A 24,970-nucleotide genomic window follows, 5' to 3' on the forward strand; every position below is an offset into this window, starting at 1 on the left:
TGTTAACTTTTTTCAGCTTGGGGAAATGAAATATCTATGTACTTATATGCATTACATTGCAGTATATCTTGTCTCAGAAAGCTAGCACAACATTACATCCCAGCTAAAAAAAGGAGAGGTAATTTTAAATAAATGGTCATTGTAAGTTAGATTTATCTTCTTCTGACGTTTAAAACATATAAAAATGTAGGTGCTAACTGGAGGGAGGTGAGGTACAGGCAGTGGAGCGACACGCCATGGGCAGGCACCAGACTGAGGCGTCTAATCAGGATAAGATTGATACTGCAAATGCTTACGCACACAAATAACTTTCTCTTGCAATAACTGATGGAACTAATTCTCAGCAGCTGCCCAGGAGGGGAAAGTTACTCCTGGGCATGAGAGACCGCAAGAGTGCTAGCAGAGCTCACCGCTGAGTTCAGCCTGACTCAAACACTATATAAAGCCCATTTTTTGCCCAGGTGCCCCTGCAAGAAGAGCCCTTGTGGCTCGGAGGAAGGGGGGTGCTGAGGAAGAGATTTACTTTTCGTTTCTGGTGCTTTTTGTGGGGAATGTAACCTCGGGAACAGGAAAGGATCTGTTGGCCCCAAAAGAAAAATATTTGAACACGTACCTCAGTTTAAAATGTGGAAAGTCCTGCTGACATCAGTGAATCTAATCCATATGTTTGAAAGGAAGCACGGACCTAAAGTGCTGTACTGAGCTGTGGTCTAAAGCAGAGCCAAGTTTTTCACAGGGAAGGTACAGGATAAATTTCTCAGATGCATCTTACTGGCCAGTTCCTCCCACCCAACATTCGAATTTGCTTAAACATTTGGATCCACTTCCACAGAACATTTTTCTCATTAGTTTCCCATAGAAGCTAATTACCAAGCAGTAAGTTGTACAAGTCTGAAGTGGTGATGAGCTTTACCTGAGGTAAATATACTTGGAATGGAAAATGGGCAATAGCCTATTTATTAATGACTGAAAAACAGAGGCTGAACACCTCAAATACATTAATTAAATGTATTTTAAGATTTTTTTTTCCTAGGGTTTTTTGCAGGTGAACAGTTATTCAGAAGTTTTTGTGGTTTGGGTTTTGGTTGTGTTTGGGTTTTTTTCCTCAGAGTATTCATTCTAAAAAACTTGTGGTTGTTGGAGAGCGCTCATAAAAAGGTATCTTTGCAGCATTTTTCTCTCAAAAAGACAGATTTAACACCAGGATGTGCTGGTACCTTTACAAATATTAACAGATATTTTTTTCTATATATTGTGTTTCCGAGGTGAGACTGCCTTAAATAGTAACTTAAACACTTGTATGTTAAAACAATCAAGTTTTGGCATTAATCAGTTAGAAATGGGAATACCTGAGACTCCTGACTGTGCTTAAATCAGAAACATACCCTTTTTACAGCACCCTCAAAGTGCTGGAGGGGTCTTGGCGAGCAGGAAACATGTTGGTTCACTCACAGTTCCTCCAAAACCACCACCCCGACCTCCCTTTCTCTCAAGCTTGAGTTGCCATCAGTGGTTTGAAACAAGAATGCACGGGCCCTGCCCCAGGAGTCAGTCAGTCAGTCTGTCCCACGGGAGGTAACCACGACAAGAGGGATGTTGTTTTGAGGCTCATCCCTATTACATGCATCTCCCGGAGAAAAAGGGTAAACTTCTTTAAAGGACGTGAATGTATTGTGTGCATTTTCCGATGCAAAGAGGTTACACTATTTAATGCCTTATTCTGAACACTGAAGCTGTACTCGTGTGACAGCCATGCGGGCGGCCACTGCTGCATCTGCAATGGTTGGGAGTCTGCACTGGTTTAATCCTAACGGCGTTGCGAGAACTTTACACACAGGTAACAGGAAAATGAAGGGAAGGTGAAAAGATTGTCAAAGATCTTGGAAAAACATTTTCCTCCTCATAAGACTAGATGTGGTTCTGCGATTTAGGGCTCATTTCTATGCAGATTGGAAGCATTTTGAGGCAGGAGTTGTCTTGCTGAGTGTTGGTAAGGTTTTCCCTGTTGGGGATTCTCAGCTGGGTGACTGTTTTCCAATTGCAGCTTACACACAGCTTTTAGTCAGGGCCACCGTCAGTTTGTGCTGGGGTGATGAGCAGTGCGAGGAATAACCACCGATGTTTGCAAGCTGTAATTCAGCTCTTAGGCTGTGATGTTAGGAATGGAAGAGAGGACAGAGCCGTGCTCGGGAACAGCCTGGTCAGAGGCAGAAAGGGAGCAGCGACGGGGATAAGGTGGCCAGTGCTATGGTCCAGATTACATCACAGGCTGGCACATGCTTCCTCGGTTTGGAAAATTAATTTATTATTACTTTATTTCATTATTTTTTACGTACTGAATGCAGTGGCTATCTGATTGCTCAGAAGTTGATTGGACAATTTCAGGTAGAATAATCTTCCCAGTGAATGCACCCGTTACATTAATATAAATTGTCTACCAGCAAGGTACAGAAATTAGTATATTCAAGATTACTATGAAATATAGCAATGGCATGATTTTACTGAAATTATATACCACCTAGGTATAAAACTTCTGAACTACAGAAGTAAAGTGTGTTAATCTGTAGTGCTTTCCTTGACAGCGGTACAATGCTGTGCTACGAGGTAAGCTGACCCAACTCTTTGAGTACATCCCCTTCTAGCGGCTGACCGGGGTGAACCGCACGATCCCCCATGGGTTAGCTCGTAGGAGATGCAGAGATCTTGATTAACATAACATTTTGGCGCTGAAATAGCTTCGCGGCACTGTTGTCAATTGCTTGTATCTGATGCAGTTCTAGCGAAGAAATTTCAGCGTAGCTTCAAAACCACGCCGCAGGCAGGACCGGTTCTCATTCGGCTCCTCTGCCACCCACCCGCGCGGGTCTCTCGGGAACCGACATGCCCAGGGCGGTGCTCGCAGCCCGCCGAGGGGTGCCCGGCAGAGCGCGGCCCCGCACGGCTGCGTGCCGAGACGAGCCCGGCTGGCCCCGCGCTCCCCGGGCAGGGCGCAGCCGGCGGCTGTTACGGGAGCGCAGCGCTGCCCCCCGCCCGCTCGGACCCGCCCCGAGCGCCCCCTGGCGGCAGCGGCTGTCGCCGGCGCATGCGCACGCGGCTCCCTTTCCTAGCCCCGCCTCTTTCGCGCCCGGCGGAGGTGACGCATAGCGGCGCTATGGCTGAGGTGGCGGCCGGGCCGCGGCCGGAGGGTGAGGGCCGCTGCCGTGCGGGGCGGGCGGGTCGCGGCCGGCACTCGCGCTCCAGCTCTCGTTGTCCGTTGCAGACTGCCCAGGGACCAGCAGCGCCCAAGCGGGCAGCGCCGCCGCCTGCCAGGGCTGCCCCAACCAGAGGCTCTGCGCTGCCGGCGCCGCCGCCCCGGACCCGGGTGAGGGAGGCCCCGAGGGGGCGGGAGCTGAGGCGGGGGGGCGGGGGCGTGCCCGTGCCGCGGCTGACGGCGCCGTGTGACCCCGCAGCGGAGCTGGCCGAGCTGCGGGAGCGGCTGCGCTCGGTGAAGCACACGGTGCTGGTGCTCTCCGGCAAGGGCGGCGTGGGCAAGAGCACCTTCAGCGCCCTCCTGGCTCACGGGCTGGCGGCGGACGAGGCCAAGCAGGTGGGCTGCGCGGGGCGTCTGGCCGCCGCGGTTCGAAGCGGGGAGGTGGGGGGGGCCCGGAGCCGCGGGCGGGGGGAGCTGCCGGGGGCGAGCACGGGCGGGCAGCGCCCCCCGCTCCTGTCCTGCGGCGCACCTGGGGTAACCCAGCGGGGCTGTGGCTGCCCTGACCGCGTTCCCCTTCTCGTAAGGGTTTGAGCTTGTTCCCTGTGTTCAGAGCGCGACGGTGTTTTTGTTGCACGATTTAGACTTTGGAAACGGCCCCGTGGGAGCTTGTTTCCAGTGGGGTGGGTGGGTGGCCTGTGTGTTTTCCAGGTTGCTCTGCTGGACATAGATATCTGTGGGCCGTCAATCCCTAAAATGATGGGTCTGGAAGGAGAGCAGGTAAGTGAAATCATGTTGTTTCAAGGATTTCAGCACAATTTTTTTGTTAATGTCTTAGGGCTTTGTAGACTTAAAGCTTTTAAAAGGACTGCTTATTGGGAAGTGTCTGTGGCAGTGGGTAGGGAAATAAGGAAGGTGAGATGGAGAAGTTCAGCATAATTTAGTTTGTAAAAGAGTTGTCAGGTTTCAGGATGACCAGTTCTGCAAACCAACTTATGCTGCGTATAGACCACATATTCATGACTACTTAAAACTTAAGTGATATTAACGTGACTCTATTTATCAACCCTAGAACATTTTGTATAAATACACAAAGTCATGGGTAAATTATCTTGCAAAAGGGTTGAACAGTTATTGTTTATGTATTAACGGAGATCTGGCCCTTCTGCAGTGTAGAGGGCAGAGATCTGCCCTTTTGTAACTAAGCTGCTCCAGCAAAGCAGTATTGTACCTATAGGCAGGATATCTGTGTACTCAGTTCTGACTTAGGCTCGTGTTTTATGTAATGTCTGTATTTATTTCTAATGTAATTTTATATATCACTTCAATTCTCAGGTTCATCAGAGTGGATCTGGATGGTCTCCAGTGGTGAGCTGGTGTAACTGATTCAGAAAGTTTGTTGGGTTTGTTTGGGTCGGGTACTGTCTTTTAAGGTGAAAAACGAGTGAGGGAGAAGCAGGGGGTACTTCTGTTTTCCTAATGGTGTAAATATCCAGATTCTATGGAATATCCATCATTCTGTGGAACCTGGATAAAGGCTATATAGATCAGAGTGCTAAATTTCTTTTGTTAATCATAATACTACTACATTTCTAAAATAGTTTCATTATTTTAAGTGTCTTTTTTTTTTACTGACTTTCCTACTGTGCTATGGGCAATAAATATAAGTTACTTGATTTCATTATTTTTGGTTATCATGCAGCTGTACAGCATGTCACCTTTTCAGTAACAGGCAAAAAGTATCTTACACCCAGCAAAACCCTCATTAATCTTTAGAAAATGCAGGGGAAGTTTTGCAGGAGTGTTGGTTATCTAAAGATCACCTTTAGTACATATGCAGTTAAAATGACAGCTTGATGCTGAGAGAGAAAGCTGCTTTTTATGCTGTCTCCAGTGATTCTGTAAACCACTGTAAACCTTACTCCAACTAGATTTTTTTTCAGTCTGTGAATGTAGTTGGTGAGCGTTGCACAAAAACGGTAGTTTTCAACGCCCTTTGATAGAAGAGAAGCATACGGTTCTCTGCCTTTATTTTCTTAATGTTACCCCACCCCCCAACTACCTTTTCTATAAAATCTGGGTTTAGATTTGGTTTATCTACTCTTTCTTTACTGCTCTGTATGCTCGGCTGAGTTTCTCTACTTCTTTTTTAGTATGTTGAAGAAAACTTAGGTGTCATGTCCGTGGGGTTCTTGCTTAGTAGTCCTGATGATGCTGTCATCTGGAGAGGACCAAAAAAAAATGGTACGTGTCAAGTGTTTTCAACAACAGTTTATGTACTTGAAGAATTTAGTATCATGAGCTTGTTTAATTAATATGGTAAATATAGTATAGTAAGCTATAGGACAAAATGAGTGAATGGTTATTTTCTTTAGTTGAACATACTCATTTGATGAAGTTAGAAGGTCAAATGCTATATTGAGTTGGTTGGCTTTTTTTAAAGCTGCGGCAAAATACCTTGGCATTTCTGTACCTAAGTTGACAAGCCAGAAGAATCTGCATACCTAGACTATAATTTATTTTTTTTTCTCTCTTCCACATTCTTATGCTTTCTTTCAGGGTTGATCAAACAATTTCTTCGTGACGTGGACTGGGGTGAAATCGACTACCTGATTGTAGATACGCCTCCAGGGACGTCAGATGAGCACTTATCCATTGTGCAGTATCTCAGTGCAACGCACATAGATGGTGCTGTTATAATCACAACCCCACAGGTATGAGACCTTGATTTCCATGGATAGAAGCATTGTGGCAGTTAAAGCCAACCCTTGGGTTAGAGCCTCTGTTTAACTTCAGAGAAGTGATGGTACAGAATGAAAGGGAGTTGACTTTCTGGGTTTGTGCCTGCAGCTGGCTGGTTTCTGAGTTAGCTGAGGGTCTCAGAGGAGTGGGGGATTGAATGGGTCACTAAACCACTGAGCACTTCACAATCAAAAGCTGCCATGGTCTGTGTGGGGAGGGGAAAGGCTTTACTTCCTTCTTCGAGATTAGAGTTCACATCGTTGTGAATTTGTAATTTACTCACCAGTGGCTTAATCTTCAGAAATCAGTAAGAAGTTTAGTTTTCAAGGGATATCTTTAAGTGATAAGATGTGCACTGTATGACACCACGTGAGGTAGCCTTTTGCAACTTTGTGATGTCCATTTTTAAAAGAAAAATCAGCCCTTGGAGAGCTGAAACTCAAAATGCATCAAATTCAGATGTAGGTTTTAAAGCCTTGGTTTGGAAAGGAATGGGAGATCAAGCTAACAAAAGACACCTGGTGTTTCCACAACAGCTGAAAGGATAAAATGTAAAGGAAGTGAAATGTTGAGGGCAATAGGGAGGAGGAGGAGGAGGACAGGAGCACTGAATGAGGTCAGACATGTCTGTGAAAAGTGTGAGGGGATGATAAGCTACTTGAAATTTAATATGAAAAGGGATAACAAGTGTAAGCCTGGTGGTTCTTGTCCTTGCCTGCTCCATTGAGAATGCTGAGGGCCCTTCTCTAAACTGAAAATGTGAAAAAGTTACATTTAAAGAGCTAAAGATATGAGATTAATATAGGAAGTAAAATATAAATATGGCTGAACCTTTATTAGAGTTAAGTCAGATTTCAAAACAGAGCTAGACCCGTTGTACCTGTGCTATTGCTACCCATAGAATTGTCAGTAGAGCACATAACACAGGTTTATGTTCTTCAAACTATAAAAAGCAGTAATAACTCATCATGAACTTTAAAATAGCTCTAAGGATGTGACTTAACAGGTTCAGCTTTAAAACATTACAGTAACAACAGCAGTGTTTCCTAATATTTATAGGAAGTATCGCTTCAGGATGTTCGGAAGGAGATCAATTTCTGCCATAAAGTGAAACTGCCAATCATAGGTGTTGTGGAAAATATGAGTGGCTTTATATGTCCAAAGTGTAAGGTAAGGCTATCTGTATCTTACTGTATTTTTTATCTTGACATCATTTGTATAAAAACATTGCTCCAAAAGTGCCTTGTTCTCAGAAGTGCGGTGTTTTAACTCGATTTTTCATGTTGTCCCAGAATGAATCTCAGATTTTTCCCCCAACTACTGGAGGTGCAGAGAAGATGTGCCAGAACTTAAATGTTTCCCTCCTGGGTAAAGTGCCTCTAGATCCTCAAATAGGTAACGTGACTGTATTGCACTACATTTAAAACAAGGTTTTCCTCCTATACTGATGTTATTACTGGAAAATCCTGACTTGGACACTGATAAATAAGAATATTCAACATTTGTCTTTTAGGTAAATACCCACTTTTAGATAGAACGCTTTCTTGAGTCAAAAGTTACTGGAACTGAGACATAACATGGTGTGAAAAGAGGAAAGTGCTAGGATAATTTTCTTAGTCTGAAACTTAATTGTGATTAAGATTAGATTATGCACCTTTTCAGCTCTATAATCATAGTCAAGTACAACATGTCTTTCTCTTTGGGGTAATCACCTGGAAGTGCAGGTAGAATAAAGTCATAACCACTATGAAAAAATAGTATCTTTTAGACATTACGCATTAAAACCAGAGCTTTAACTTCACTCTTACTGGCATCACACAAATTCTGTTGTGGATGGTGAGAAGGCTTGGTTCCTTGCCCACTATTAGCAATTAATACTCGATTCAATGACATCAAGGACCAGGTCAGTACTTCCAAAATAATGACCGAAGGTTTCTGCTAATAGTATTCCTTTGTAAAACTGTAAGCTGTCATTCCAGCTATATTACTGACACAAGGGCTTCTTAAAAGGAGTAGACACAAGTGGCTCTTTGGAAGGGCGTAACTGGTAGTGGGATGAAGGGTAAAATAAAGAAAAGTTCCTCTTTTCCCATTGCTTTGCTTTCATGTTTTTCCCTGTCCTTCAAGGCAAAAGTTGTGACAAAGGCCAGTCCTTCTTGTCTGAAGCGCCTGAGTCTCCAGCTACATTATCTTACAGAAGCATCATTCAAAGTAAGTCTGAAAATCACTGTGCACATGAATCCTCTCAGTTCTGAGCCCTCCTGCAATATATAAAGGTGCTAAACAGAATTATGCTATTCTGCCACAAATAATAAAAACAGTAGATGCACACAGCAGTTATGAAAATAACAGATGCAAGTACTATGTTCTTCATTATGGGCATCACTTATGACGGGCTTTTAATGTGATGAAAAAATTGTATTTAGAATCTGGTTTCCATGTTTGGCTTCAATCATCAATTTTCAGAAAAGATGTGTGTGTAGCTGCACTGACAAAAAAGTGCCAAGATTCTGCAGCAGGCCTGTTGAGGGGCACGCATAGCCGTGTATGATACAGCTGGCTAATATTGCCTTCACCTCTGACTGTAACTGCACAAAAACCCATATGAATATCTACAGAGCAGGCGATGTGCAGTTTAAAATGCAAACAGCTGGGAAATTCCTGAAGCCATTTTCACTGTGATAAAGGCCCAACTTGTGATATTTGTACCAGCAGGGGACAGAGTGATGCAGCAGTAACTAACTCCTGATGTGCAACTGAAACATTATTTACACTACTTTTTTCGTGTCTCTGCAGGAATTCAGGAATACTGTGATCAACAACATTTTCAAGAAGAAAAGATCATCTAATCTATGAATGGAATAAAGATGTAGCTCATGTTTAATTATAGAATAGTAACTTATGCCTTGATTTAATAGAAGGAATGTATTTTTTTTATATTGCAAATAAATTCTTAATATAAAAGTTTTTGCCTTAGGTTTTTTATTCCATAGTTCTAGATTCCTGTAGTTCACAGGTGGTCTCAAAGCTTGCTAGAAAAGTGTAAAACCGAGTCTTCCTCTGTGTTACACAGGTGCAGCCCACATCCGGTGTCACAGTAAAGATCTATATTTAGAATGAAATTCAGTGTAGTACAGTCTCCTTCTTAATAATTGGCATACAGTTTTAAAGTAAAAACCTAGAGTTTAGGCAAGTTAATTATAGTCCAAGTACAATATTTTATTTATTACAGGTATCAGAATAAGATTTAACATACTTTACTATTAACTGGCTGCTTCACACAGGTACCGTGTGAATGTGCTACATGACTTTTGTTCGTTCTACTTGACTAGTGTCTTTTAATAACAAAGAGGCCCTTTGTGATTGTAATTCCTCTTTTTTTCTTGAGGAATCAGAGCCTTGAGAAATCAGTATTGCGTACAAGAGGGAAAGGCAGTTCGATTTTGTTCATTGTAGTTTGAAAATTAAAGAAATCAGCATTGTCTTTTGAATACATTCTAATTCTTGGTTAAGAGAATCCAACAGTTTCAGGTTGGTTGACAGATTTTTTTTCTGAAAGCGTGCTCTGTGTAAACTGTAAGCATTGTTTTTGTGCTTATACAAACCACTTTTTGATTAACTTTTAAGTAACCAAGGCTCTAAGCCTTTCAGAAAGCTAAAGATTCCAACACCAATGACATAAAATCCTTGTTATTTCATGCAAGCATAATTCTAGAAGAGCTTTACCGAAATATCTTCATATGAAGAACAGCTTTCATAAATGAGTATTTTTACTGCTCCTCCTTTTAGTTCTTCCTTGTTGGATTACCAGTGCCTGTCTTTCTATGTTCTTCAGTGGGGTCTTCTGAAATTCTCCTTGTCCGTCCTGTAAAATGAACACAGGAAGCGTGGGTGTTAGCATAACCTAGTGTGTAGGAATCTTTTATAAAAAGCCGGAGGAGCCTGGTGGAAGCCTGAGGGCTGAAGATGACTCTCCAGCTGTGCCTAGGCAGAGGTGTTGCAATACCCCAGAAGGCATCTCTCTGAAGATTTAACTTAGAGGGGTTCTTCATGGGGCTTGGAAGCAGCTCAGCTGCGGAGCTTCAGCAGGCTTCTGAACACAGACCAGTGTGACAGGGGTATAGCCCCTCCGAGCGAGTTCCACTGGAGAGGCTTACTGGAGAATCAAAAGAGCCCTGCCCAGAGTTATTTGGGGAACTAAGATCTGGAAAGAACCAAAACCAACAGTGTGAGGCAGGGTCAGTACGTGATACTTCACATGCTGGAGCTGACAGACCAACTCAGTACTTACTCTTGGGAGCTTCTGCTGTGACAAAAAACCTTGAAGTTACTCTGCTGATGCTTTTTTGTCCCCCTAATTTGCAGTGGATGTAGCCGTATAAATTAGCAGTCTGAAGGGAGATCCCAGCTATCACAAGAGCCTGTGGACAAACACAACTTCAGCTGGGACAAATACACTGCTATATATAGACTGTATGTGTAGAATATATATACACACGTGTGTACATATGTATACATACTATTTAGATATACATGCTATAAGAGAGGAATATTCCTTCCAATAATAAATGGCCATTAAAGAGATCCAATCATGTCAAACAATAGTTCCTTTCTACAAAATGCCTCTCCTTGTATCAAAACACTGATACAAAGGGGGTTTTTTGCCATTCTGTATCTTGAAAGACTTCATTACTTTCCTAAAAACACTTATTCAAAAAAGGACCTATTCAACTGATTCCGTAATAATTTTGCTTTTTGTAAGCCTGATTTGTAGCTAAAAGTTTTGCATCCAGATACATAGCAAACCTGCAGGCTTGTTTACCTGACAAATGCCTTATTATATACAAACAAGAAGACCCTGTAACTTACAGATTTACAAAGAGCATTGATAGATAAGAATCAGTATCTCACATTAACAGGCAGTGAAAATAATTAGATCCTTTTGTGGTACTAAAGGCTTAGCAGCAGGCAGAACCCATCTGATGACTGAGTAATGAAATAACTTACAAAAAATGGGAGTTTTAGCCTCAGAAAGAGTTTCCTGGAAGCTATTGTATTTTCATCTGTTTCCTGTCTTTTACAAGCACCTGAGCAACCTGCTGCTGGTGCTGGTTAGGGTTCCTTCCCCAACCAGCTCTAAGTTTAGCATTCTCTGGTTTTCAAAAATAGAGGTGGAGCCATGGAGAAAGACTGCTGGTTTAATGTTAACTATTGCTTCTTTAGCTATGCCAGTTTGGGTACTAGAAAACAGTTAATGATTTGGAATTGATTCACACCCATGGCTGAACTTCCTGTTTCATTTAATAATAAAATGTAATCTTGGCTGTTACTAGTTATGTAGCTGCACATGTCCAAGACACTTTTTATATCTTCAAACTGAATTAAGAAATTGTACTTAGCATGGCCAGGAACTTGACAAAAGCACTATGATACCGGTTCTTTCAAAAGGCACCAGAGATCTAAAATCCGTACTTTTAAGAGCAAGTAACATTCAAGTTGCAAGGAGATATGAAAACCTGAAAACCAGCATCACTGGTTCATTTTTTTTGTCTTCTCCCATTAGTTTCCTTTGACTGAATTAAGTTGGGGAAAAGTAAGTTGCTACAGTTAAAAAGAAGTCTGTAATTTTGCCAACCACTAACGTTCTCACGTTAGATGAAGGAGCTGAACCTGATAACCTAGCCGAAATGGGGCTAAAAATTACTAATCCATTCCAGAGTGCAGGGCTTGACTGCAGAAAACTCCTCTGATTTGTTGAGGCTATTAGTGGATTTTTTTGTACTGTTGGAAGATTTGATTCAAAGACTGTTGCAAAATTAACAGATCTGGGTTTTCCCTCTACCAATGTTGTCTGTCAGCCATAGGTCTTTCAGTACCCCCAGACTTACCAGCCATTTCAGCTTCAAGGAGAACAAGGTGCTGAAGAAAAACACTGTCCAAATAACTGGACAGATAATGAGACCAAGCCAAAAGATTCGAGCTTCAGCTTCTGTTGAGGCAGCTACTGTAGGCACCTAGAAGAAAAATTATTGAAACTACTAGTCGCAAAGACAAACTCCACAGTAACTAACAAATCAACAGAGGAGGAAGAATGGACAAAATTGCTTCTTTACCTAAATGTCACTTACTGTAGGCATGGATGGAAGATTGAATAACCAGAGAAGTAGTTTTCTGCCTCCTGTCCTACTGTACATGACAGCTTTTTTTTTTTTTTTAAAATGTTCTGGTCCCTGTTCACATTTAAATGAGATAATTACTCCTTTTGTCAATGATAGCTCCCACTAACACTACAGACTAGTAGTATTTTAAAGTCAAAGTTCTGTTACACTGACAATTGCTTTTTAACTTCAGAAATATGAAGTTAACTTTGAAATTAGATTCAAACTTTACCAAGGCCTTAGAGAAGTGTGAAATGGAAGACAGTGTTACAAGCAGAACTTAGTATGAGTACTTCACTGTCTGTAGCGTAGACATAGAATATGCACCCTGTTCTCAAATCAAAAGTGTGGGGGGAAAAAAGATCAGCCCAGTATCAGAAAATGTATAGTATATAATGTGGAAATTGCAATGAGCTGTTGCAAGTGCTTATCAGTTGGTTCCAGTTCAGACAATGAAATTCTCCTAACAGTGCCCATTTCCAAACACTTTCCTAAAAACACACAGTATCTTAGCTTAGTTAAAATCTTGTGTGAAGCTTAGTTTTCTACTATATAAACTAATACTTCAATTTTGCTTATGAACTCTACTGATGTTCTATAAATTAAGACCTATGGCTTCAAAAATGCCTCTTCTGTAATATTAGTGTTGGACACTATAGCAACTGCTAGCATCTCTCTGAAAGAGGCATTGTTATTCATGGCGCTCTATTTGCATTCTTCAGGGAGAGCAAAAAAAAACCACCTCAAAGACAGCTGCAAAAAGCCCTCGTTGAAGATTTCTTCAGGTCAGCACAACTCACACATCTCTATCTACACTGAAAGGCTCATTGTTAACTCCCGGCACTAAAGATGAACTCAAGAAAGAGAATTGTTCAGAAGTTTCTGATCTTTCCTAGGAGACCAGAATTCAAAATCTCACTTTAAACCTCAGACCGCTCAACCACCACTAGAGCTAGCTTCTGAAATACAAGCTTCACAAGTGGAAAAGAAAACCCTGTGGACTATTCCACTCTGAAAACAGAAAAGCCTTTTACATTTTCAGTATCTTGAATTCTCTATGTAAAAATAAGACTCATCCATCCATCCATCATGAGGCAAACAATGGAATTCAACTTGTAAATAGTTAAGTTACTCTATCTTGCCTAAGAAAACCCTGAAAGATGCAATAATTACAAGGAGTCTTAAATTTTTTCATGTATCCTCTAAACCAGTGATGTTGCAGAGGTCCACAGAATAATGTTCTATGCCTTTGTAGATCCAGAAGACGACAGATACTCTGAGTCAATAAAAGGGTTTGATCACTTGTATCCCAAATTACTGACAAATTACCCAACAGTAACATTGCATGAGCACTAACTATTTAGGAGGGGGAAAAAAAAAGTCAATACACCTGAGAACACTGCACCTAAAAGACCTACTTAACTTGATGAGCAAGATTACAAAAGGCTGCAAGCATCCCAAAGAGAAGAGAGAGTTGTGATGTTTGGAATAGAAGTGTAGAATTACTTTTCTTCCAGTAATCCTTAGCAGAAGATAGGAATGAACCTCTGTTGCATCAGCAGCATACCAGGAATTAGCTGCTTATTGTTGGTGAGTGACTTGGAGTATTTCTAAGCAAATTCACCCATAAAGGAATAGAACTTAAAAAATTGCTAGAGGATTGGCAAAGGAGGTGGGGAATGCCTGACAGTGGAAACTAAGAGAATCATGTGTATTCCAGGACCTTGCCATGACAAAGTATTTCTCACAGATAAGCTATAACAAAAATACAATCCACTCTAATTGTATGTTCCTTTTTGCAATACTATGATTTTCATGTTAATCAACCTACCATTTGCCAGAATTTTTGGAAGGCTTCAGACCATACAGATGAGTCAAATTTGTACTTCAAGACTAGAGTTACCAAACTGTAATAAGTGAACGAGGCTTGCTCACTTTACCGTAATTTTGAGGTCAGGAGGTCATTTTATGGATGCGATTGCTTTTAAGTGCTAAGAAAGCTCTTGTTTACTGTCTCAACTTGATGAAACTAAGAAACTCTGAAAGTCATCTGGTTTCTTCACTTTCTTGTGGGCTTGCCTATATTCTCTTTTTAGGTTTCACTTAGATTACAGGAAGAAAGTTAACGTGTTATACTCCAAATGATGTGCAACCCCACCCTGCTGGTTTGCACTCCTGCCTCGCTGTGTTCTCTGCAAGTGGCCGCAGGGCTGGTAGAGGGCACCCGAGGCCTGCGCATTCAGAGCATTTCACGCTTGGATCAGCACCCAGGCCGTGTGCACAGCTGGATTTGCCTGAAAGGAATGTCCTAGTGAGCAGCACTTGAAGTGTCCTGCCAGGCTTTTGCCTAAATGGGGCTGTAGAGAGAATGTTAGCAAGCGAAAGCAAAAACCTGCAGTCTTGACTCTGGCAGCAATGCGAAGTGCCATTTTATTGGTTTTTTTTTTTTTGCTCAGGGTGTTTGGGGGAGCACTAGCAGTATCAGAATGCTCTGTGATCTGGGTTCTATTCCTCACTGTATTCCATGAGTGTAAATAAAACATTTTTTTTTAAATACTGAATTGGAACTACTCAGCATTGCTTTCAACATAGATCTTTCCTGAAGAGGAGTCTGCATTGGGATTAACTATGGGAAGATGCATTTGTTACAAGATGTTCTCACTAGAAAATAAAATACAATCACCAGAAACATTTCATACCAATAGTACCATATTATGAATATTTATTCTGCTGATGCATATGATGACAATGTTGCGAGACCAGTTTTGTTCTGAATGCTTCCAGGATGTGACAATCCGGTATGCTTAGAGCTGAATACTTACAGTATCTTCTATAGAAGCTGGATAAAAAGTAACTGTTACAAAGGCACTCTATTTGTTACTTTATTTGTCTTAGTATCAGCTTTATAAGCTTTCCTGTGGATTCTGTTTGTCTTCTGCCTACTTTCATTAACATACTTACCCTTTTTGCTTCAAACAGCCAGTGGCTTTTTCCATCTTCATCAATCTGGTTCCACCAACGCAAACCAACCAAGAGTCTTCCTGTCACATTCTAGTGACGACAAACATTTTCATTAATCAGCTGCATAACTCACTTGTTAGACTAATATTTTTAAAAAATGCAAGCATGTCTGGAAATCATATTCTTTTATCAAATACTAAAATTAGTTATAAAAGCTGTGCCAGCTTGAGCACAACAGTCATTAAGGATGGATGGGTTACCACAAATTTAGAGGCCTGTTCTCTTCTAATATGACAACACAATAACATTGATTTAGGTAAGAAATTACAGTATGTATCTTTTCTAAGTCAGTTAGTTGGAGAAGCCCCCAATAAACAAATTTCCTGAGAGGAGAACTGCCAACAAAAAAACACTGAGAAAATGGAAGATAAATTATAAGGAAGTAAGCTGCATGGAATCAAGCAAATGAAGAAAATATTGCTGCACCTGGATGAATACTAGAAGTTTTCAATATCCTGGAGATGCATCAATGCTTCACTTCTACAAAACAAAAGCCTTGTTCCACATGCGGAGCCCCTGGGATTCTGGGCTGGCCTGACCCACCTGCCTGCACATGATTAGGGCACCGGTGCCACAGCTGGGCTCCCAGGAGCCTTCTGGGCACAGTAGTGCAGCTTTGGGCATCCTTTGGCATCCTCCATTACTGAAAGCTAGGAGTACTTTATTCCTTTTTTTTTTTTTTTTTTTAAAGGAGGAAAGCATACAAACAAATCTATCTATGTCAAGGCAATTTTCTCACCATATTAGTAGCTCCCATCAGCCATAGAGAACATGGTGATAAACAGTAACTAAGATATGTAAATGTCTTAGTTAAAATGAAAATTATTAATAAATCAACAGATCACAATGTCTTTGTCACTTCAGCCATTTGTCAGTATACATATTTCCTTTTGTGTTTTATTAATAGCAGGCACACAAAATACTTTCAAAGGTAATTACTATTCAGGGTCATCTTACCTTAACTGACCAAAAGTCAAAGGATAGAAGGAGGAGAATAGTGACAAAACAGGCAACAAAGCTGTTGCTGAACCAGTCACAGAACAAGTAGGTAATAATAGCACTCACTCGGAAAAACAGGTGGAAAAACGTGGCCAGTGGGTGCCTAGAAAAAAAACCAAAACACAGAGCACTTAGAAAGTTATGGGACAAGAAGGAATGTGACAGTATTTGCTAACAATACAGTATAACACAAATATTTCTAGTCTATAATGGTATTGTGGTTTGTAGCTGCTATTATTGCATATGTTGATGTATTTCTTTGTTATCAAAGCAATGGTATTTCTAGTAGCCAACTTTCCATCTAAAGCTAAAAGATGGAATATGTTGTCCATGTCAAAACTTTCTCAAAGACAGAACAAAATCTGGAGTCTTTTACCAGTTTCTCTGGTACTACATAAAGGAACTTACTGGTTGTGTTCAACACTGTACCCTAAAATCCTCACTGTTTCATGAAATAAATCAGCATTGCAAGGCACAAAAGAATTGAGACAGATCTTATGCCTTTCAGAATTGTTTTGAAAACAAGAACAGGAACTCTGAAACAAAACCAAAAAAAAAAACCCAAACAAAAAATAGCTGTTGGGTGTTAAGACAAAATAAACTTTCATATGTAATGTCTGAAACCAAACACTTCCTTTTACAGAGGGAGTGCGATTTGGGAATCTAACAGTTCTTATGAATGAATGTTCATTAATTTCACTAGATATTTGTGCTTTGTTCATCAAACAACATTTTGTCTGTAACAAAATAAAGGGGAATTTCAGCGGAAGAAGTAACTATATATGGCATGGAATATAGGCCTGTACAGTAAGACAGGGTTTGGAGAATGCTATAATGAGCACAGTACAATTTTCAGGATAACATGCCAAGTACAAAAACTTATTCTGAACAGTTGTGTTTGTGATAATTAAAGTGGCAATTAACTAGCAATTATTGCATTTAAGTAACTTCTCTCCTTGAAGCTGAGTGAATAAAACTTGGTTTCTGAATAAGACTTTTTTTTTTAAAGTCAGATTGTCTCATTAAGCTTCTCTACCTCTGTAAACAATTAATGGTAGTATGGCCTAGGTCACAATTAACTATTCACCTATTAGATTTTATATTCTAATAAAATTATCATAAACTTAGATTATAATTAGATTTAAAATATAATAGTTATTATCTTTATATCTTTATTGTAATATTATTCTATAGCTGTTTAACTATTCTAGTACTTTTCTATTCTGTAATGGCAATATTGTGCTTGTAGTACTACACACACGACTGGAAAAGCAACAATGACACACAGCTGCAGTTTATATTTATTCCTGATCATGCCCATGCTAACCTCAAACTTTCCAAAAACCTCTTCTGACTTAAAACTAAACATGTGACATTTTAAGCAAAAGGAGCTTTTTGTGCCCTAAGCAGACAGGTGGGTGGGTGAGTGGAGCACAGAGAATATTGTGAACTGTCAAAAACAGATAGTGTCTTACTACTTCAAGTCTTGATCTCGTTCAAGAAAATATAAGAGTCCATTACGTAAGTGGTATCTTATGTCAATACAAGCTATTGATAGCTTGCAACCCTAAAATGCATCAGAGTGGATAGAGCTTTTATAACTATAACAGTGCTTCAGATGTGAAAGTAACTTTGGAGTAGTGCTTCACTTTGGAAGTCAGATGATGAATTACTGTTTGGATGCTGAATCTGTTCCAATATCAAACTTTGAAGGGTGTTTACTAAAAAACCAATACATGAGCAAGAGGCTCACATTTATTACAGCACTAAACACTTTATTGAGACTACAGAGGAACAGTCCTTTCACAAGCATATGGCTAGCCAAGCCAAAGACACAGACTTGTAGGTTCTTGCCCTAGGGGAGGAATACAGAGATATATCAAAACTTGCACCTCATTCTTTGGACAACCCTCTCAATCTCAAAAAATGTCCACTCATTTATGCTTTTTAAAAACAAATTAAAATTTGAAACTAACAGAATCCAGTAAATAAACTGTTCACTTCCTCACATCAGATGGAACTTATAGCTCCTATCATACACAAACAGAATTTTTAATAAGGTAATAATCCAAGATAGATAAAATTGTCTCTTAAAACCTGAACCTAAACCATCTGCATCCTTTTTGAAACAAAAAACCTTTACAGCTTTTCTTAAGTGAATGCATTTCTATTGAATTCAATTGGACTTTATACATTTTTTTAAAAAACTAATTTCCAGAAATATGATGGCATTAAAAAATCATGATATAAACTAACATGTTTTGTTTTGTTTTGTTTTTTACTAATGGAAGACAGTATAGGCTTTAAAACACAATAACTTTTTTTTTTTTTTTTTTGCATTTAAATCCAGTAAAGGATAAAGGTAACTAAAAACCACTGGCTCTGCTTGGCATACATTTGCGCCTGAAAGCATAGCAAGACACTTGCTTGGACTTTTAGTTATCTCATTGCATCTAAACATCCATATAGTGTATAAGTGGAGCCTTGAGGCTAGATGATTACCATTTTTCTTGTTATAATAACCTCTGTTCAGTCTGCAAGCATGATGCCTATTAGGATAGGAACGAGCTGTTATGAACTTAGTTGCATCCCACAGTAAGGAATCAAATTGGGTCAACCCTAAGGTATTCCACTGAACCGCAGGAGAATCATTCCTGGTACCTGCTCAGAAGTGCCACAGCAGCACTCTACATTCTGCTTTTTATACCTCTGTCTGGTACTTCAGATATATCCAGGCAAATTTTGAACAAACAGGGTCTTTGGCATAATCATCTTGTGTTACCTGGCTGACTTGAAAAAGAAGCGATCATATGCTCCTAACTGTTCCAGATCAAATGTTCCTATACTGCAATGAACTGCTAAGATGGTGTAAGTTATCTTTTTCCTAACCTTCTTATGAAAGTAGTCACTAACTAAATCGCTATCCACATACCTTTTGCTTTTAAGGGGCACTTGCGTATACCTTGGAGAATCAGAAAAGTGCAACTTGTCATAGTTTATGCAAATTCTAACCAAGCTCAAGATATATGAAATTGGGATAAAGTTAAAGACAAATGATTGGAACATGTTGTTATGCCCTCTAATAAGACAACAAAATTTTGCAGCACACAGGTGTGTTCCAGGCTTGTTTGCACAAGATTCTTCAGAAATATAAAAACAAACTTATGTGTGAACAATGTAAGGAATTTCATTTCTGTATTCTATAGCAGAAGATTTTTCAGTATTAGATTATCTTTAGTATTGTCACAATGAGGGCAAGAAAGAAAAGCAATCTCAAATGAAAAAAGTATCTACACAAAGTGGATCAATTAACAGTGTGGTTTACTGATACTTTGCCTGTCTATACTACCGGGTAGCGTGAACCAGTGGGAACAGTTCTCTAGAGTAAACTAACTGGTACTGTGGACCTCCCACAAACACTTCAGGGTGGTTTCACTTCACACTAACTCTAGTCCAATAAACTGAATCTGTGGCTTGCTTGCTCAAGACCTTCCTAAGCTGTATTTCCCAGTTTAGTTTAATCCTTTAGGCTATATTCTCCAAGACTGCACCAAAATATAAACCTTCATTTAAAATGTGTGCTGCTGCTAAAGCACAGAAACAAGCAACTCTGGGAATGTTAATCTAGTGTTATGGCTGACTCATGTAGTTGTAAACTCCAATGCACTGGAAGGGCAGAAATGCTTCACCAGACTCGAGTAAAACAGAGTAATTATATTGTAAAGAGATGCAATTACTTGTTTGTGCATCTCAGATAACATTTGCGTTAGGCTTAACCCCTCTTATTTTTCTTTGTTTATGCCTACGAGAAATATTAACGTTGTAATGGACCAGGGTAAACTGGGGCACGGTGGAAGGGAAGAGACCCATATTAATCAGTTGATTATTGGCAAGCGCATGCATATGTATAATTCCGTTTGACATAAAGCTTTTCTCTTAACAGTCCTTGACTGGAGATTCTTCAAGAGCCACTGATGGAACAACAGTTCTGTCGCCTGGGACCTCTGTGTGGACAGAGCTGCAGAGTGACACCTCTGGTAAAGTAACGGTACACTGTTTAACCTGACAGATGAGATGGATCAATGGGTTGGGTTTTCTTAGGCAACAGCTACAGGGATAACATACACGATATTCCACATAACATCACATCCCATGGTAGGAAAACATGACAGTTTTATTGCAAATAAGTTGCCGTTTCCCTTCGGCTGGGTGTGCAATGCAACGCGAGAGCACTCTGCTGCACAGTTTGTTTTGCTGAAGGTGGGAGCTCTCTCCACTTCCCCAGCTCTAACAAAAATATTGTTTGGGTGGGATTTTTTTGTGTGAGATATTGGCTTTGGGTATGAAAAATTTCTGTTCCCAGTGCCAGGCCAACGCTGAGCCTGCAGTCATGCTCGCAGCTGTGGTGTGGCTGGCAGGGCCACAGGCCTCACCTGCTCCAGCCCGGGCAGCTGGGGCTGGCTGCCCAGCGCTGAGCATCTCCCGGGCCAAGGCTCCCTAGCCTCCCATGCGGCCTGTTCCAGCACTTGACCACCCCCTCTGTAAAAAATGGGAATTAAGTGTTTAAATGGAGTTTCTTGTATTTCAGTGCGTCAGTCCAGCTGGAGCAGCAAGGGCTGCCCAGACCCGGTTACCTCAGGCAGGTGCGGCGACCTTGAGGCCTCCGCGCCGGGGCCGGGCCCGCTCCGCTCCCCGCGCCGTTACCTGATCTTTGCTTTCCGCAGCGCCAGGTCCTCCTCGCTCCCGAAGTCGAGGGACACATCCTCCGTGTCGTCCACCAGCGCCTGCGGCGGGGAGCCCGTCAGCAGGGAGGGACCGGGGGAGCCGCGCCACCGCCCTCCGCACCGCCCGCCGGCGCCCCTACCTGCTTCATCCTCTGCCTCAGCCGACCAGCCCGGCCCTGCAGCCCAGTTGCCAGGCGCGGCGGTTGCCAGGGCCCGGGAGGTGTTTCATGGAAAAGAGTCCGGGCTGCCGCCTGCCCGGGGGAGCCCGTGGCGGGGCCGGCCCTGCCCTCCCGGGGGTCTCCCCGGCGGGGAGGGGAGAGCGGGCCGAAGCGCGAAGCTCCCTCTCGCCCAGAGGCCGCGGCCGGCTGCGCTTCACCTGGGCCGCGCTCGGGGCTTGGCAGCGCCTCGGAGCTGCACAACTTCAGTTAAACTGGCGCTTGTGCTGGCCCCGGCGGGGAGACCTGCCTCCTCCCTTGCGTCCGTGTCCCTGAGGTGCCTTTAGCTGCCACTCTCCTCCCCGTCGCGGTTAGGCTCTCAGCGGTTGCCTTTGCCGAGGCCGGGGCGGCCAGACGGGCCTCGTCAGTGGGCCTTGCTGCAGGTGTGAGGAGCCGGAGGCCTCGGCAGAGCCAGAGCCCTTTGTTCAGCTGGTGACAGCTGCTTGCTCACCAAACGCACTAACCTGGACACGGCTTCTTAGGTTTTGTGGTGAGATAAACCCCAAAACAAAAAAAGTAGTGGAGAGGAAGGTGAAGGTACATGTACAAATGTGATATGCGCTTCAGCTGATACCAACAGCCTGTTGTCCTGTCAGTGCTGGGCCAAACCTCCTGTGCTGTCCCCTGCCTCACAGTGGGCCCTGCACCCCTGTGGCGATACAGCTTTTGGGGGGCAGTCCAGTATGACTGCAATACTGTGGATGTACTACTAGTGTAATGTAAGTAACTCAGCCCTTTAGTTAGAGATTTCTCCTTTTATTTAAATGGCAGATGGATTATGCAGCAGAGTTAAGGAAGTAGGAAAGGGAAATGAGACAACTGAGCTTCAGGATAGGGGTAAGGGTTTCACAATCATGGGAGACAGTCCAGTCAGCTAAGTATGAAGTGGAGGATCAAAGACGATCTGATAAATCACAGTAATTTGTAGATCTGACTAGCTTCTAGCATTAAATAAGCCTGCAAAATAATAACTTGCTAATCTTTTCTAAAACATCTAACTAATACAGAAAGTATCTGTTGAGTAAGTACAGAAGTTACTAAGGTGAACACTTCACAAACGTTAATTGGAAAGTAGCTTTGTGCAAGACCTGTATTAGAGCAAGACAATACCTAATGCTTCAGAAAAACTGGTAGAGCTGTTCTTAGTAGGATTTGTAACTGTAGAGGGGAAAAGGTATTTTATGACTAATAATGTTAATATTGTCTTAGTCATAATTTGGCTGTGGTAGTGCTAAAACAACACTTTATAGTGTGTCAGTAAGTACAGCAGACTTTCACTAAAAAACTGAATAGGCAGTCTGTAATTTGATAGGAAGTCTCACGGTAGCCTACAATATTAAAATATCTAAGTAGGCTTTCACTCCCAAAGAAGATATAAACTCTTTGAGAGCTATCATGAGATACAATTATTAAATAATTATATGCATACCTGAAGCTGACCTCCACTTACTGTATGAACATGCATTTCTGCTTCTGAGCAACGCGTTAAGAATAACTCGGACAGAACCGGCTTCTGACTCAGAAGCAGTTCCCGGAACTGCAGTAACAGAAGCATTAAGCAGTGGAAGGAGGTCTCGCATCTTCTTGACTGCCAGATTACTCAGCTACTGTGTTGGCTCTTCTTTCACCTCCCAGCACAGTTCTGCCAGTTAGTCTGATGGTTTGCAGTCAGTAATTCTGTAATGTTGCTGTACTGTCTGAGCTGTTGCATTTTTGTTCTGAGGCACCAGAAAATAACTGAGTGCTATGTTTTTTATCAGATAAAACAGTACATGCTTCTATGGGAGAGGTGACAATTAGTCTGTCACATTATATATCTGATTTACTACTCTGGTGCTGCTAACTCATTTCATTAGAGATGAAATGATATAACTAAAAAAGAAACAGAACCTGTGTTTTGTTTTTTAATTTTTAAACAGACAAATATTTCTTTAATTTTCCCTCCTTCCAGTGCTTGTCTCCACTGATTCACTGTAGGGATTGTCCTAACAAATTGTAGGGTTTTCCTAGCAAACTCTATTAGATAATCCCACAGAAGACTATCACTATACCATGCATATAGTTTTAGTAACATTCTTTAAAAAGCTATGTCAAAGTATATCGTGTGATTATTCAAAGTATTTTATGGGTTATTTTTTCTTAGAGCAAATTAAGAGCTAGAAAGAATCCTTTGTCACTAGAGGAATCATCAGTCAAACCAAGAATTTCTTCATTTTGGGACTGTTAGAAAAGCATTTTCCCTTGTTTATTGGTATCAGCAACTGAGAAATCTCTCTTGCTTTCTGATTCAATAATAAATAGAACCTCTGAGATAAATATGGTGTTTTATTCACACAACTAACATGAAGTCAGCTGATTTCTCCTTTTCTTTGGAGCGTTGCCTAGACTCTCACACTGGTATGGTATCAGAGACTTGCCCTGTAAACTGCACAAGGATATTTTCAATAACTTGACAGTTGTTGCTCTGGTTTAAGTAACTCAGTGGCGTTTACAGTTTTCTGTTCCTCTGAATATTGGAAAATATTGTTAATGCAAGAATAACTCTTACGTCACTTGCATTAGATACAGGGTTTGTTGGAGGCTTGATAAAATGTTTAAATTTTGAGGAGATAACTTTCTAATAGCATCACCTTCTAATTAATTTGTAAAAGATTATTTCTTGCTTTGGCCCAGAACCAGTTTCTGTGGAATTTTGTCTGTACGTAACTGAATTGTTGTAATTGGCAGCTCTCTATTAACAGAGGAGAAGCCACAGCATTTACTTGACAGATCAGGATAGTGTCTTTTAGTTGGGTGATACATAGCAATGCTCTCTCAGTAGAGATCAAGTTTTGCCATCAGTAAGAAATGCGTAAACAAAAGATATGTCAAAGCTGAGGAGGTTTGGGCCGTGAATGTATATATGTAAATTAAAAGAAAAAAAAAAAAACAACCTGTATTGATCCTTCGTTCAGTTATGTCTACAGAGATGAAAAAATAATTTTTTAGTATCTTGAGAAGGGTATAAATACCCATTATTGCACAGTAACTGGTTTTGATTCTAAGAAATGCAGTAGTATCTGTATTCCTTTCAGGAAAAAAGAAAACATTACATATTTTTATTAAATAGCTTATTTTATCCTCTGTATTCACTGCGTGGCTTTAAATCTTTAAGTCATGCTGTAAGAAACTCTAGTGTGGTTACCTGGGAGACAAAATGCTTTGCATTTATTAATATTTATTAATGAGTTTACTTCAGTATCTTTTTCTGTTGAGACCATGCAGTGGTCACTTAGGAACAGCCAAAACAAAGGCAGACCAAAGCAAAGTGGTCAGCTCTCATTCCAGCTTGGGGTGCGTTGCTTCCCAACATTTGGATGCAGCCTTCTTAGTGTGTTTAGCTTTATGTATCTCTTGATATGTTCAAAGCTTCAGTCATTCTCAGCTGCAGTTCTTGGTACTTGCTACTTCTGCAAATCATCTCTTATTTCTGAATTTGGGAACTCCAAAAATAAGGAACTTGGGCTGTTTGGACACCTGTCAAAAGTTTGGTTTAAATGACTTCATAGATCCACTGTGGTAAGCAAGGATAGGATTTGTTTCCCGGAGTGGCAGGCTTCTGATTTTGCCAGAAGAGGTGCTTGGGGTCCCTGCCGTCTGTTGTTTATATGAATTTAAAAGGTACACTCACACAAGTATGCAATACCTTTCTTGACTCAAGCCAGTCCTCTATAGGCTTGCTGAGAAAAAAAAAAAAAAACATAAAAGTAATCTAAACCTATTAAATAACAGACACTAAGGGTTATCAAGCATTTGAGAAACTTAGTACAACAGGAGGTTAATAGGAAAAATTGAGCACTGTTGCTTCTACTGTTTCCTCTGCAAAAATAAAAGTTGAAGTTGCTTATAAAAAGCTGCAAGCTGCTTATTCATTAGCTTTTTTCT

The 24,970-nt window shown here is 41.1% G+C and overlaps 2 protein-coding genes across 6 annotated transcripts; one reads left to right on the forward strand and one right to left on the reverse strand.

The window, feature by feature from the left end:
* The first annotated feature begins 1,794 nt into the window (after window positions 1-1,794).
* Window positions 1,795-8,893, forward strand: NUBP1 (NUBP iron-sulfur cluster assembly factor 1, cytosolic). Of its 2 annotated transcripts, XM_054842555.1 has the most exons (11): window positions 1,795-3,185; window positions 3,260-3,361; window positions 3,450-3,586; window positions 3,899-3,967; window positions 4,523-4,555; window positions 5,341-5,431; window positions 5,747-5,901; window positions 6,989-7,099; window positions 7,222-7,324; window positions 8,057-8,140; window positions 8,726-8,893. In XM_054842555.1, the coding sequence occupies exons 1-11, from the start codon at window positions 3,083-3,085 to the stop codon at window positions 8,776-8,778; spliced, it is 1,041 nt and encodes a 346-aa protein (XP_054698530.1). In that variant the 5' UTR covers window positions 1,795-3,082; the 3' UTR covers window positions 8,779-8,893. The 2 variants fall into 2 exon arrangements, with proteins under 2 accessions (XP_054698530.1, XP_054698531.1); XM_054842556.1 differs by lacking the exons at window positions 3,899-3,967; window positions 4,523-4,555.
* Window positions 8,894-9,023: 130 nt separating this feature from the next.
* Window positions 9,024-21,233, reverse strand: TVP23A (trans-golgi network vesicle protein 23 homolog A). Of its 4 annotated transcripts, none has more exons than XM_054842560.1 (8): window positions 20,972-21,232; window positions 20,812-20,891; window positions 20,541-20,646; window positions 16,174-16,210; window positions 15,049-15,138; window positions 11,818-11,943; window positions 10,221-10,350; window positions 9,024-9,794 (listed from the first exon to the last, which is right to left on the reverse strand). In XM_054842560.1, the coding sequence occupies exons 2-8, from the start codon at window positions 20,867-20,869 to the stop codon at window positions 9,715-9,717; spliced, it is 627 nt and encodes a 208-aa protein (XP_054698535.1). In that variant the 5' UTR covers window positions 20,870-20,891; window positions 20,972-21,232; the 3' UTR covers window positions 9,024-9,714. The 4 variants fall into 4 exon arrangements, with proteins under 4 accessions (XP_054698535.1, XP_054698532.1, XP_054698534.1 ...); XM_054842557.1 differs by having other exon boundaries at window positions 16,066-16,210; XM_054842559.1 differs by lacking the exon at window positions 20,541-20,646 and having other exon boundaries at window positions 16,066-16,210; window positions 20,972-21,233.
* Between the last annotated feature and the right edge of the window lie 3,737 nt (window positions 21,234-24,970).

This window comes from Grus americana, chromosome 15 (assembly GCF_028858705.1).
Source record: "Grus americana isolate bGruAme1 chromosome 15, bGruAme1.mat, whole genome shotgun sequence".
In the NCBI taxonomy this organism is placed as follows: domain Eukaryota; kingdom Metazoa; phylum Chordata; class Aves; order Gruiformes; family Gruidae; genus Grus; species Grus americana.